Raw genomic sequence first — 10,820 nt, 5'->3', positions numbered from 1 at the left:
TGCAGGGACGTGTAGCTTTTCCTTAACATAGAGAGCTACCCCCCCGCCCCTTTTCTCTACACGATCCCTCCTGTACTGGGTATAGCCATCTATCCCCGTGGTCCAGTCATGGGTGGAGTCCCACCAGGTCTCCGTTATCCCTATGACATCGTAATTGTTTGCACTGAGCAGGAGGATGAGCTCCCTTGCTTGAGACAGATCATCCCTATTGAAACCATCTCAAATAAATTCTTGTCTGACCTACTGGCAAAACTACACAGTCAACCCTGACACAACCACAAGACATAACACCCTAACCTGCCGCTGGTAAAGCAGGGGGATGATGGTGGCCAATGTCCTGTTGCTTCAAACACTGTTAAAATACCCAAGACATCCATGACCTCCATTACAGAGAAAGGCAACCTCCTCCCCACCCCCAGTCCGTACCAATCTCACCATGGGTAAAATTTAGGGGTGCACCAATAAAGATTTTTTTGGGCTGAGATGACTGGTCATTAATCAGCCGTATTGGCCAATACCATTACGATAGCCTGTATGCAACCTAACAGCTTGGAAAGCAGCATCTGGCTGGTAAGTCTGGGGTAGGGGGGGAAGAGGCATGGAAGGGGCACATCGAGACCTCCATGGTGAAGGAGAGAGTAGGGCTGGGGCAAGGGTAGGCACTGCCCAGCTGAGGCAGGGTGCAGGATAGAGCCACAGATGGCTTATCCATGTGCATACCCCCAGGGGAGACGTGGGGGCATGTGCCCCCTGGATTTGTACATGGGGCAAGGGCAAACTGCCTGCTGCAGGCTTGGGGCCAGAGGCTGCATTGGCCTCTTCCTGGCAGGGGGCCTGGCCTGGGGCTGTGCTTGGGGCAGGCAAGGTGGCAGGTGGTGGCACTGAGAGGGGGGCTACAGGACAGGCTACAGTCACCCCAAAATTCACCATAGCGCGTGTCCCCCCATCCCCGCTGTAGCCCTTCTCCCAGCACCGTTGCCACCCGCCCTGGCCCAGCCCCACCCTGCCAAGAGGCTGGCACAGCCTCTAGCCCCGAGCGCATAGCAGGAAACCCACCCTCACCCTGTGCACAAATCCAGAGGGCACATGCCCCCCATGCCTTCCCTGGGGTATGTGCTGCAGTAGGGAGCTGCCCCCTCCCTGCTCCCCCCCCACTTGCTCCGACTGTGGCTCCACCCCCTGACCTGCGCCTCCCCGGCTGGGCAGCCCCTGCCTCAGCCCCACTCCCTCCCTCTCTTACCATGGGGGCTTCAATCTGTCCCCACTATGCCCCTTCTCCCCCCACAAACTTACCAGCTAGATGCTGTTCTCCAAGTTGCCAGGCTGCATGCCTGGCCACGTGCATGCTGCAGCTGCGTGTATGCACATGGCATTTATCAGTGATATTATCAGCTATATCAGCCAAAAAAAGCCGATTGCCAATAATGTCAATTTTCCTTTTATCGGTGCCAACCTGATATGGACCGTTATAAATCAGTGTACCTTGGATAAAATTCTTTCCTGACCCCAAATATGGTGATCAGTCAGATCCTGAGTGGAGGGGCAAGACCCTCTATCCAGCTAACAGGTAATGCACTAAGCTGATTTCTTCTTGCACAGTGTCTAATAGGTGTGCACTGATAAAGATTTCCTTGGCCAATACCGATAGCTGATTATTAACCAGCCGTATTGGCCGATACCGATTCAATAACCTCTTTACAGAAGTACAGCCGGGCAGCATGGAGAGTAGTGCCCTGCAGGTAAGTCTGTGGAGGGAAGAGGTGTGGGGTAGGGAAGGGGTATGAGGGGTGCAGGTTGAGGCCCCCACAGTGAGGGAGGGAGTGGAGCAGGGCCTGGGACTGGGGGCACTGCCCAGCCAGGGCAGTGAATACGACCCTGAGGCTGGGACAGGTACCAGGATGGAGCCGCAGTTGGCTCACCCAGGGATGGGGAGGGAAGAGGGGCAGCTCCCTGCCCCTGTGCGCACCCTGGGGAGAGGCATGGGGGGGCATGTGCCCCCCCCCCCAGATTTTTTCGCGGGTCAGAGGTAAGCTACCCCCTGTAGGCTCAGGGCCAGGGGTGGTGCCAGCCTTTTCTCAGTGTGGGGGCTGGGCTCAGAGTGGGTGGAAGCAGTGCAGGCTCAGCTGTGCAGGGCAGGCCGGTGGGCAGCAGCGCTGAGAGGAGGTGGCTATGGCGGGGGGGGGGCCTAAGGCAAATATTGGGGTGGCCATAGCCCTCCCCAACCCCTCCTAGCACTGTCCCTGCTTGGGGCACTCCACTCTGTTGCCTTTCCCTTGGGAACCCCACCACTGCAGGGCAGGCAGGGGATGTGTAGCCCACGTGGGGCTCCCAAGGGAAAGCAACAGAGCGGAGTTCCCCAAGCAGGGGCGGGGCTTGGGGGGGCTCTAGCCAGCCCAAAATTTGTCTTAGCCCCCCCATAAGCACCCTACTCAGCCCCGCTACCTGCCCTGCACAGCTGAGCCCGCTCTGCTCCCACCTGCTCTGAGCCCAGACCCCCCACACTGGGAAGAGGCTGGAGCTACCCCTGGCCCCAAGCCCATAGCAGGCAGCCCACCTCTGCCCCTTCACAAATCTGGGGGGGGGCACATGCCCCCCCGTGCCTCTCCCAGGGGTGCATGCAGTGGTGGGGAGCTGCCCCTCCTCCACACCCCCAGACAAGCCACCCACAGCTCCATCCGTTTGCCTGTCCCAGCCCCAGGGTCCCATTCACTGCCCTGGCTGGGCAGCATCCCCTGCCCCTGCACCACTCCCTCCCTCACTGTGAGGGGCCTCAATCTGCACCCCCACACCTCTTCCCTTCCCCCTCCACAGACTTACCTGCAGGGTACTGCTCTCCACGCTGCCCGGCTGCATTCCTGGCCACGTGCACGTACACTGAGTCCAGGGGCCCAGCCAGAGGCACATTATATTTATCAGTGACATTATCAACTACAGTGGGCAAAAAAAGCTGATATCCGATAATATTAATTTTCCTTTTATCAGTGCCAATCCAATATGCGACCGATGTATCAGTGCACCTTTATTGTCTATTCTTACCCCCGTGTCTATATTTTAGACCAGTTCTTTACAGTATTTTTCAGCTGTAGGCCAGAATAGTCTAACCCAAGTCCAAAGTGGGCCATCACTGGGACCTGCCCACCACTGTCAGCACTGTTTCTTCCTGCCAAGCAGCAAAGCCTCTGCCACCATGGTCCCCTGTTGCCGAATGCCACAGACCAGATCCAATGGCTTCACAGGCCAAATCCAGCCTGCAGGTTGCTGACCCGTGCCTTAGATGCTTGCAGTTTTACCAGGCAGGGACCTTGCTTTACTACATGACTAAAAAAGAACCTGACTGGGATTGCTGGACGCAGGCAACAATCAAGTCAGCTAATTTCTGGCTGCAGAATCTTTATTACCAAAGGCAGAAAGAGCAGAGTTTGTGGCCTTAGTGAGCTTGTAAACATCCTCACCGATGTCTTGCTTGGGGTAGAGGGGCAAGAGGGGGATCTTGGAGGAGACCAATTAAAAGAGCGTATCTTGCTGCATCCTGTTCTTTTTGGGAGCAATTCATCCCAGGCACAGGCAGCCAACACAAGGCCTGCGTGCTGCTTACCGTCTCTTTTGGCCCTACTGTGAGGGTATAAATGGCACATCACCTTTGCACGAACAGCATCTTGGGATCTACAAAACACATGGAAGTTAAACGCATGGAACATTGAAGGAAGTATCCCCAACTTACCTCCTCCTGGGTGGTCTGGTGCAGAGCTGGGTTTCCTCTGGAGCACCACACCCTCAGTAGCACAGTGTTTTGCCTCTTTTAAGACAGATGCACTCAGGAGTGACTGCAGAGTTCCTCATAGAGCAAAAGGACCAGAAGATCTGATCATGCTTGGAAGAAAAGGGTGCACAGCTTTCTCCCTGCTTTTCCTCCCCTTCCACTGCCGGCCTCTTAGAGCGTGACAAGACCTGGCCTTTCTTGTTGCTTTAATATTTCAGTGCTCAGTATAACAGATTTTAAGGCACACATTTGTTGTCTATGTATGGTTCTGGTTCTAGTCTGAGTTTTGAAACCACTCTGTGGCTTCAAACGTGTGTTACAAGGGGTGTGTAACATCCTTTGCCCCCCACCCACCCACCAGCTGATGCTTTCAACTGCAAGACAGGTTTTGGGTGGAAGTGGTATATCTGGGACAGCTGGAAGTAAAGCCTTAGTTGACTATGGGGGCATTTGGGGAGGGGTGTGTGTGTGTGTGTGTAGGGACATTTTACTGTTTCACTGTTTGTTCAATGCGCATTTGACGGCTCTTCGTATTTCGCCACTTTCCGTTACTTACACCCTGATTCAACACCTCGTATGCACTTACTCAATTTTACTACTAGAAAGAGGATCATTCCTTTCTACGGGCCCACACGGGGTTAAAATTAAGTGTGTATTTAAGCACTATGCTAGGTTGGTACCCACAGGGCTAGGAAGCAAACAGAGCTCCAGCGGTTTCCTCTGGACCAGGGGGATCTCTGAACTCTGCTCCCCCAGTAAAAAACAAAGGGCAGCGGAGGGCAATGAAAATGGTTCAGGGGCTGGGGCACATGATTTATGAGGAGGGGCTGAGAGAACTGGGATTATTTAGTCTGAAGAAGAGAAGACTGAGGGGGGATTTAATAGCAGCCTTCGACTCCCTGAAGGGGGGTTGCAAAGAGGATGGACCTGGACTGCTCTCAGTGGTGGCAGATGACAGAACAAGGAGCAATGGGCTCAAGTTGCAGCAAGGGAAGTTTAGGTTGGATATTAAGAAAAACAATTCTCACTAGGAGGGTAGTAAAGCCCTGGAACAGGTTACCCAGAAAAGTGGTGGAAGCTCTGTCCTTGGGAGGTTTTAAGACCAAGGTAGACAAAGCCTTGGCTGTGATGATGTAGTTGGGGCTGGTCCTGCTTTGAGCAGGGGGTTGGACTAGGTGTGACCTCCTGAGGTCCCTTCCCACCCTCATTTTCTATGATTCTGTGATTCTAAGACTAACTACAGCTCTCTCTCACTGCCCTAAATACTCACCCATTTGAGCTGAACAAGCAAAAATGTAACATTTGATTATATAAGGAGTTATTAATTTTAAATGCTGGTGTATGCAACAGCAGGTAGCCCCACATGTGATGGCCAACTATGTTCTTATCTGCAAATGGATCATACTTTCCCCACTGAACTCTGGGTAGCAGGATTTCTTACAGCTGCCGTGCCTCTCTGGTGCAACTAACAGACTACACTTACCTATGCTGCTGGCAGCAATGATGCCATATTTTCTCACATAAACACCACCGCATATAACATGCACCCTGCTTTTGGGGAACAAAGATTTACCTTGGAATACAAGTTGACTACCTAAGGTTGGCAGTCTCAGACTGGGAGTTGCACACCAGGGCTAGGACCCGACCTGGCCTGCCAGCTATGGGGCTGCACACAGGGGCCCAACTCAGTGAGTGGCTCCAGAGCCAGCACATAGGTCAGTAATGGGTCTGGGGTGATGTGCCAGGTCAGACGCAGTGCCCCAGCTGCAGACCGCCCCCATGTGCCAGTCTGATCTGGCTGGGGAGGGAGGGCTCCCTATAGTTCTGGAAATGGGGTGGCTGGGGGCGGGAGTGGGGCAGGGGAGGGAACAGCGGCAGTGTTAATTGCCATGGCACCCAGCTCCCTGGCAATTCGTGTTTCCACTGATCAACACCCTCCACCCAATTTCCAGACCTGTGAGGAGCCCTTTTCCTCACGTATAACAAGCACCCCAATTTGCCTCTGCATGTTTTTGAGGGGAAAGCATGTGTTTTTACGTGAGTAAATCCATTAATTTGAGCTGGCAAGCGAGACAAATGGGAATCTATTATTTTGACCACCTTTTGAGCATGGCTATAAAAATGCAAAAGGCAGGTTTCCCATTGCAGGCAGAATGTGTTAAATGTAACCATTTAACTTTGCTCTTTTGTCTTTATTTCAGGAAAATGGCAGACGGTTTTAATGTAAGTCCTCACTTTTTTCTTTAAGGCTGTTTCAGCCAATGTTGCATTGCTTTGTGCACCCGCCTGGGTGTGGAGTGCAAGCCCCAGCTCGCTCCTGGTTAACCCTCCCCAGTTCATTTAGCCCCTGCAGCAAGGAAGCTGCTTCGGCTTTCCTTTCTCCCGTGTGCCTTTGGCTTCACCATGGACCAAGTGAGGCACCAGTCCCATCTGCAAGGGGAGCTCAATGAGACCTCTCTTCGTTGTATTAAAGCAGAGATCTTTGTATGGAGAATGCATCTTGATAATCGGCATGCACCATATCAAGATTGCTCAGCTTTTTGCCTGGATATTTATTGCTTAACATTGCTTTCTGGAAATCTCAGGTTGGGCACAAATGGTTGCTCACTGCCCATGGGTAGACAAGGTGTTTTGGGTAAATCTGGTATCTTTTATTAGACCAACTATTTGAATTGGTCTAATAAAGGATATCAGGTTTACCCAAAGAACCGTATCTGCCTATGTCCTTAGCTGCAACCTATACCCCTGCTCACTGCCTATGGAAATTTGGAGGCGCGGGTAAAAGCAAAAGGAAAAACAGGCCTGTTTTAAAGCTCACTGGAGTCCATTAACCAATTCAGGGCAGGGAGCGCTAGGATCATTTAGTCTAGTCCTCTTCTCATGACGACCACATCACATAATCCCTTTCATAAGTTTATCTGCCTTCCTCTTAATGCTGTTAATTGGGGTTTTTTTCTGATTTTCTTTTTCCCCTCGCTACTCCTGCTGGGCGGCTGTTCCAGAATCTCACTCTCCCATTTAGAAACCATCTCCCAGTTTCCAGCATGCATTTATTCATGTCCAGTTTACACCCAGTTGTCCTTGTGCCAGTGCTATCCTTCAGCTTAAATAGCTCTTCTCCCGCTGAGGTGTTTACCTCCTGCCTCAGGCTAGGCAAAAATGCCAAATGCTTCTGGTATCCACTTGTAAGGCAGGTTCTCAGCTCCCCTGATCATCCTGGAACAGGCTACCTAGGGAAGCTGTGAAGTCAGTGTCCCTGGAAATGTTCACGAGTTAGTTGGACAGACATATGGCTGGGATGGTTTAGCCAGGGATGCTGCTGCCCCGAGCAAGGGCTGGACTAGATGACCCTGTGAGCTAGCTCCCTTGCAGCCCGACTTTTCTACGATCCCAGCGGCCCTTCCCTGCGCTGCTTCCGTTTGAATTCCCTTTTGGTGAACACGCGTGAGCAGGACTGCGCACAGTGCTCCAGCAGCTGATACTCAGGTTCCTGGTGGACAGCCTTGCTCTTCCACTCAGGGTCAAACTGATCACCAGATCTAAGGGCAAGAGAGAATTTTTGCCTCTAGTTGGATTGGCAAAGATTGGGGGTAGAGGGAAGGGGCTTACCTGCCTCTGCAGCATGGGACATGCTTTTCTTCCTGTCCCCCCGATGCTTTGTGGTTGTGGCGAGTGGGGGTCGGAGTGGATGATTTCTAGACTCTTTGGATAAATAGCTCTCTGCAGCTGCAGGGGACTAGATCCAATGACCCAGGATGCCTTCTTTTTTTTGGCCTGTGTTTCTATGAGGTGTTGCTAGTGCCACTGGGATTTCCCCGTCTCTGCTAAAAAGACTTTACCTGATGCAGCCTAGCATTCCCTTTGCTTTTCTCGGGGCTGCCTAGCATGAGTGGCTCAGTCATCTCTTGACTTGTGTAGAAAGACCTCGGTCTTTCTCCTCAGCTGTTGTTCCCAACAGAAACGCTCCCCACATGTAGTAAAAAGCTTCCTGCTTGCTATAGCGGGCTTTGGATCAGACCTTAATAGAAAGAAGGCAGAGCACAGGCTGGCTGCTATCCTGATTCTGGTCCTAGGGAAGTCTGGGAAAGACTTCCACAAATTGCTGAGGCTGCTGGAGCAATTTTAGTAATGGCAGAGCTAATGGCTTCTTTCTTTTCTTCTCCCTACCAGTTATCCGATGCCTTGGCTGGATCTGGGAATCCAAACCCAAACCCAAACGCACCTCCAAATCCAGCCTGGCCTCCTGGTCCCTGGGGAAACCAACCTTCAGGTCCCGGAGCATTCCCAGGGTATCCTGGGGCTTTCCCGGGGCCTTATCCTGGTGCACCGGGGGCCTATCCTGGTGCACCGGGGGCCTATCCTGGTGCACCGGGGGCCTATCCTGGCCCACCAGCAGGCCCAGGAGCATTTCCTGGTGCTCCAGGGGCATATCCTGGAGCACCCATGGGACCTGGCACATTTCCTGCCCCTGGACAACCACCGAGCGGACCGGCAGCACCTCCTACTGCACCCCAAAGTGGACCTGGGTCAGGACCTCCCACGCAGCCAGGAGACACCGCATTGGTGAGAGCTATGTGATGCACTTGCTTTTGTCTTTAGGCTATTGCCAGCATAATAGCTGGAGTCGAGGCACCCAACTTGCTGAAACTACAGTGGGGCCTGGAACGAGAAGCACAGGGCTTAAATCCTGCAAGTGCAGGAGGTGCAGGGTGCCCTCCCAGAGGGTTGCGAGCGCTCAGGCTGCCACCCCCTTGGAGCAGGAGCACCACCGCAGGGGAGCGTGACAGGCTCTGAAGAACCTCACTGCGGAGGATGGAGCTGTTACAGAGATGGACTCAGCTGCAAAAACCTAATGGCCTGCAGGCCACATGCAGCTGCCAAGGGGTTAACATGTGGCCCACCCAGTCCGGGCAGTACTCCCCCCAGCACTCTGCCACCTGCCAGGACCTCAGGGATCCTCTTCCTCTCTCTGAATTGTGCTACCTGACCTCCATCCCTAGAGACAGAGTCAAGGGAGACTGGCTGCGGGGGGGGGACATTGGCAAAGGACATTGGCAGGGCAGGGGGGGGATGCACACACACCTGTAGTGTAGGGGGTTGCACACCCTTGGTGAAGTGGGGTGTGTATAGGGCCGAATTAACGCATAGGCAAATGAGGCACATGCATAGGGCCCTAAGCTACAGGGGGAGTTAACCACTAAAGGGTTAACCTGGCCCTGGGTGTGCAGGTGCAGTGTGGCCTGTAGCTCAGGGGGTGCCAGCTCCAGTCCCAGCGAAGTTGGCCCACCCTGGTCTAAAGCATGGGTAATAGATGCACCTTCAGGCAGCCTCACAGTAATTTCAGCCGTGTACACAGAGGCTCAGGGATACCTTACCTGCAGGAATAAGAGCCTAATGACTGGCAATCTCCAGGTGCGTTGCTAGGATCACCATCACCTCATGCATATGCAAACGCCCATGGAGGAAGCCGGTGCTCTCAAGTGCCAACTTTGTGGCTGTTTCTCACTAACAAAACCACACTTGTGCTCTTTCACAGAAAGTCCCCTTTGAGCTCCCCTTGCAGACGGGACTGATGCCTCGTTTGCTCATCACAATCACGGGCATGGTGAAGCCGAAGCCAGACAGGTAAAATGAAAGCTGAAGCAGGTGCCTTGCAGCAGGGACTAAGCAAACTGGGGAGGGTTAACCAGGAGCGAGCTGGGGCTTGCACCACATGCCCAGGCAGGAACATAAAGCAAAATAACTCTCTTTATCCTTGCATGGGCTGGCTGAGCATGAGGCTCATATGTGCAGAAGTAGATGCTCTATGTCAGGTGCTTTCAGCCCTCACAAACATTGAGGAGGAGCCTTGCTTCTGTCCCCTCTCCACCTACCAAGGACTGCAGCTGAGCTAATCCAAGTGGCGCTTGCTTCTGCCACCAGCCTGTCCTAGCAAGTTACTACCCAGCTTGCAGCTGAGGAAGAAGGGAGGGATCTGGGTCTCCTACATGTGACTCTGAGTCAGTGTTTATGTAACTAATTGAATTTTCCACATGGTCTCTGCAGTGACCAACCTCCTCTTAGTCTCTGTTTCAGAGAACAAACGGGCCTTCACTGTGCTATGTATTAAGATGGCCCAAGTTGCCAAAGATCTGGGGGCACTTGGGGCACTTTGGAGGGATCTGTCAGCAGGACCATAGCATCCAGTTCTTAATAAATGACCAGATGCATCTTTGAACCAGCAGCTTTTCAAAGTAACTCATTGTAAATGCAAACAGGAGTGAGGAAGGCCCTGGGGTTCCTCAGTAAGACAGACATGGTGGTGAGATGGGAGTCCTCAGCTAGACTCGCTGAACCCATTTAGACTGTGATCTGCGTTCATTGGGATGCTTGTTCTGCTCGTTCTCAGCATCAGCGTTAAGGCCTTCCAGGCAGCAAGTTTCCAAGGTTATTAGATTGGAAATTGGCAGCAACATTCAAAAGCAAACTTCCAAGACTGGGCTTTCTCTTCTAGTTTCAGGCAGCATGTAACATGTAATAGCATAAGCATATCCAGAAAGGCTCGGCTTGCTTTAATTAGCTCCTCCACTTCCTGTGACTTTTTGCGAAGGAGCCTAGAGTCAGTCCCATGGCATAGAGCAGCTGCTACATTCTTGTCTCTTGCAGATTTAACATAGATTTCAAGAAAGGGCAGGATGTTGCCTTCCACTTCAATCCCCGCTTCAATGAAGACAACAAAAAAGTGATAGTCTGTAACTCGAAGCTTCAGAATAATTGGGGAAACGAGGACAGAACAGCACCCATGTTTCCATTTGAAGCTGGCAGACCTTTTAAGGTAAAAAGTAAACTTTATCGGAGTCAAGTCATCCTTGATGTAAAACAGGTTTAGATGTGCATTTTCTAGCTTTCAGTAGTTAAATACAATACCATCTTTTCTCCCATACAGAGAACAAATAGGCACCTTGTTTTCAAAAGGCAGAATGAAAAAAACTTTTCCAGAGTTATGACTTCACAGAGCAGGGACAGAGTAACTTCAGCTGACATACCCTCCCGTTGCCACTTAATTAAAGCTGAAGCCCTA

General features: G+C 52.2%; 1 protein-coding gene across 1 annotated transcript in view; it reads left to right on the top strand.

The window, feature by feature from the left end:
* The first annotated feature begins 5,833 nt into the window (after window positions 1-5,833).
* Window positions 5,834-10,820, top strand: part of LGALS3 (galectin 3) — a 6,424-nt gene continuing 1,437 nt past the window's right edge. Inside the window, exons 1-4 of the mRNA XM_025197944.1 lie at window positions 5,834-5,983; window positions 7,931-8,323; window positions 9,297-9,385; window positions 10,406-10,574. Coding sequence (XP_025053729.1) covers window positions 5,837-5,983; window positions 7,931-8,323; window positions 9,297-9,385; window positions 10,406-10,574 — 798 coding nt within the window. The 5' untranslated portion in view covers window positions 5,834-5,836. The remainder of the gene's footprint in view (window positions 5,984-7,930; window positions 8,324-9,296; window positions 9,386-10,405; window positions 10,575-10,820) is intronic.

This window comes from Alligator sinensis, unplaced genomic scaffold (assembly GCF_000455745.1).
Source record: "Alligator sinensis unplaced genomic scaffold, ASM45574v1 scaffold13_1, whole genome shotgun sequence".
NCBI lineage: Eukaryota > Metazoa > Chordata > Crocodylia > Alligatoridae > Alligator > Alligator sinensis.
Note: the sequence above shows the minus strand (reverse complement) of the source record. Positions and strands in the feature narration are given on the sequence as shown.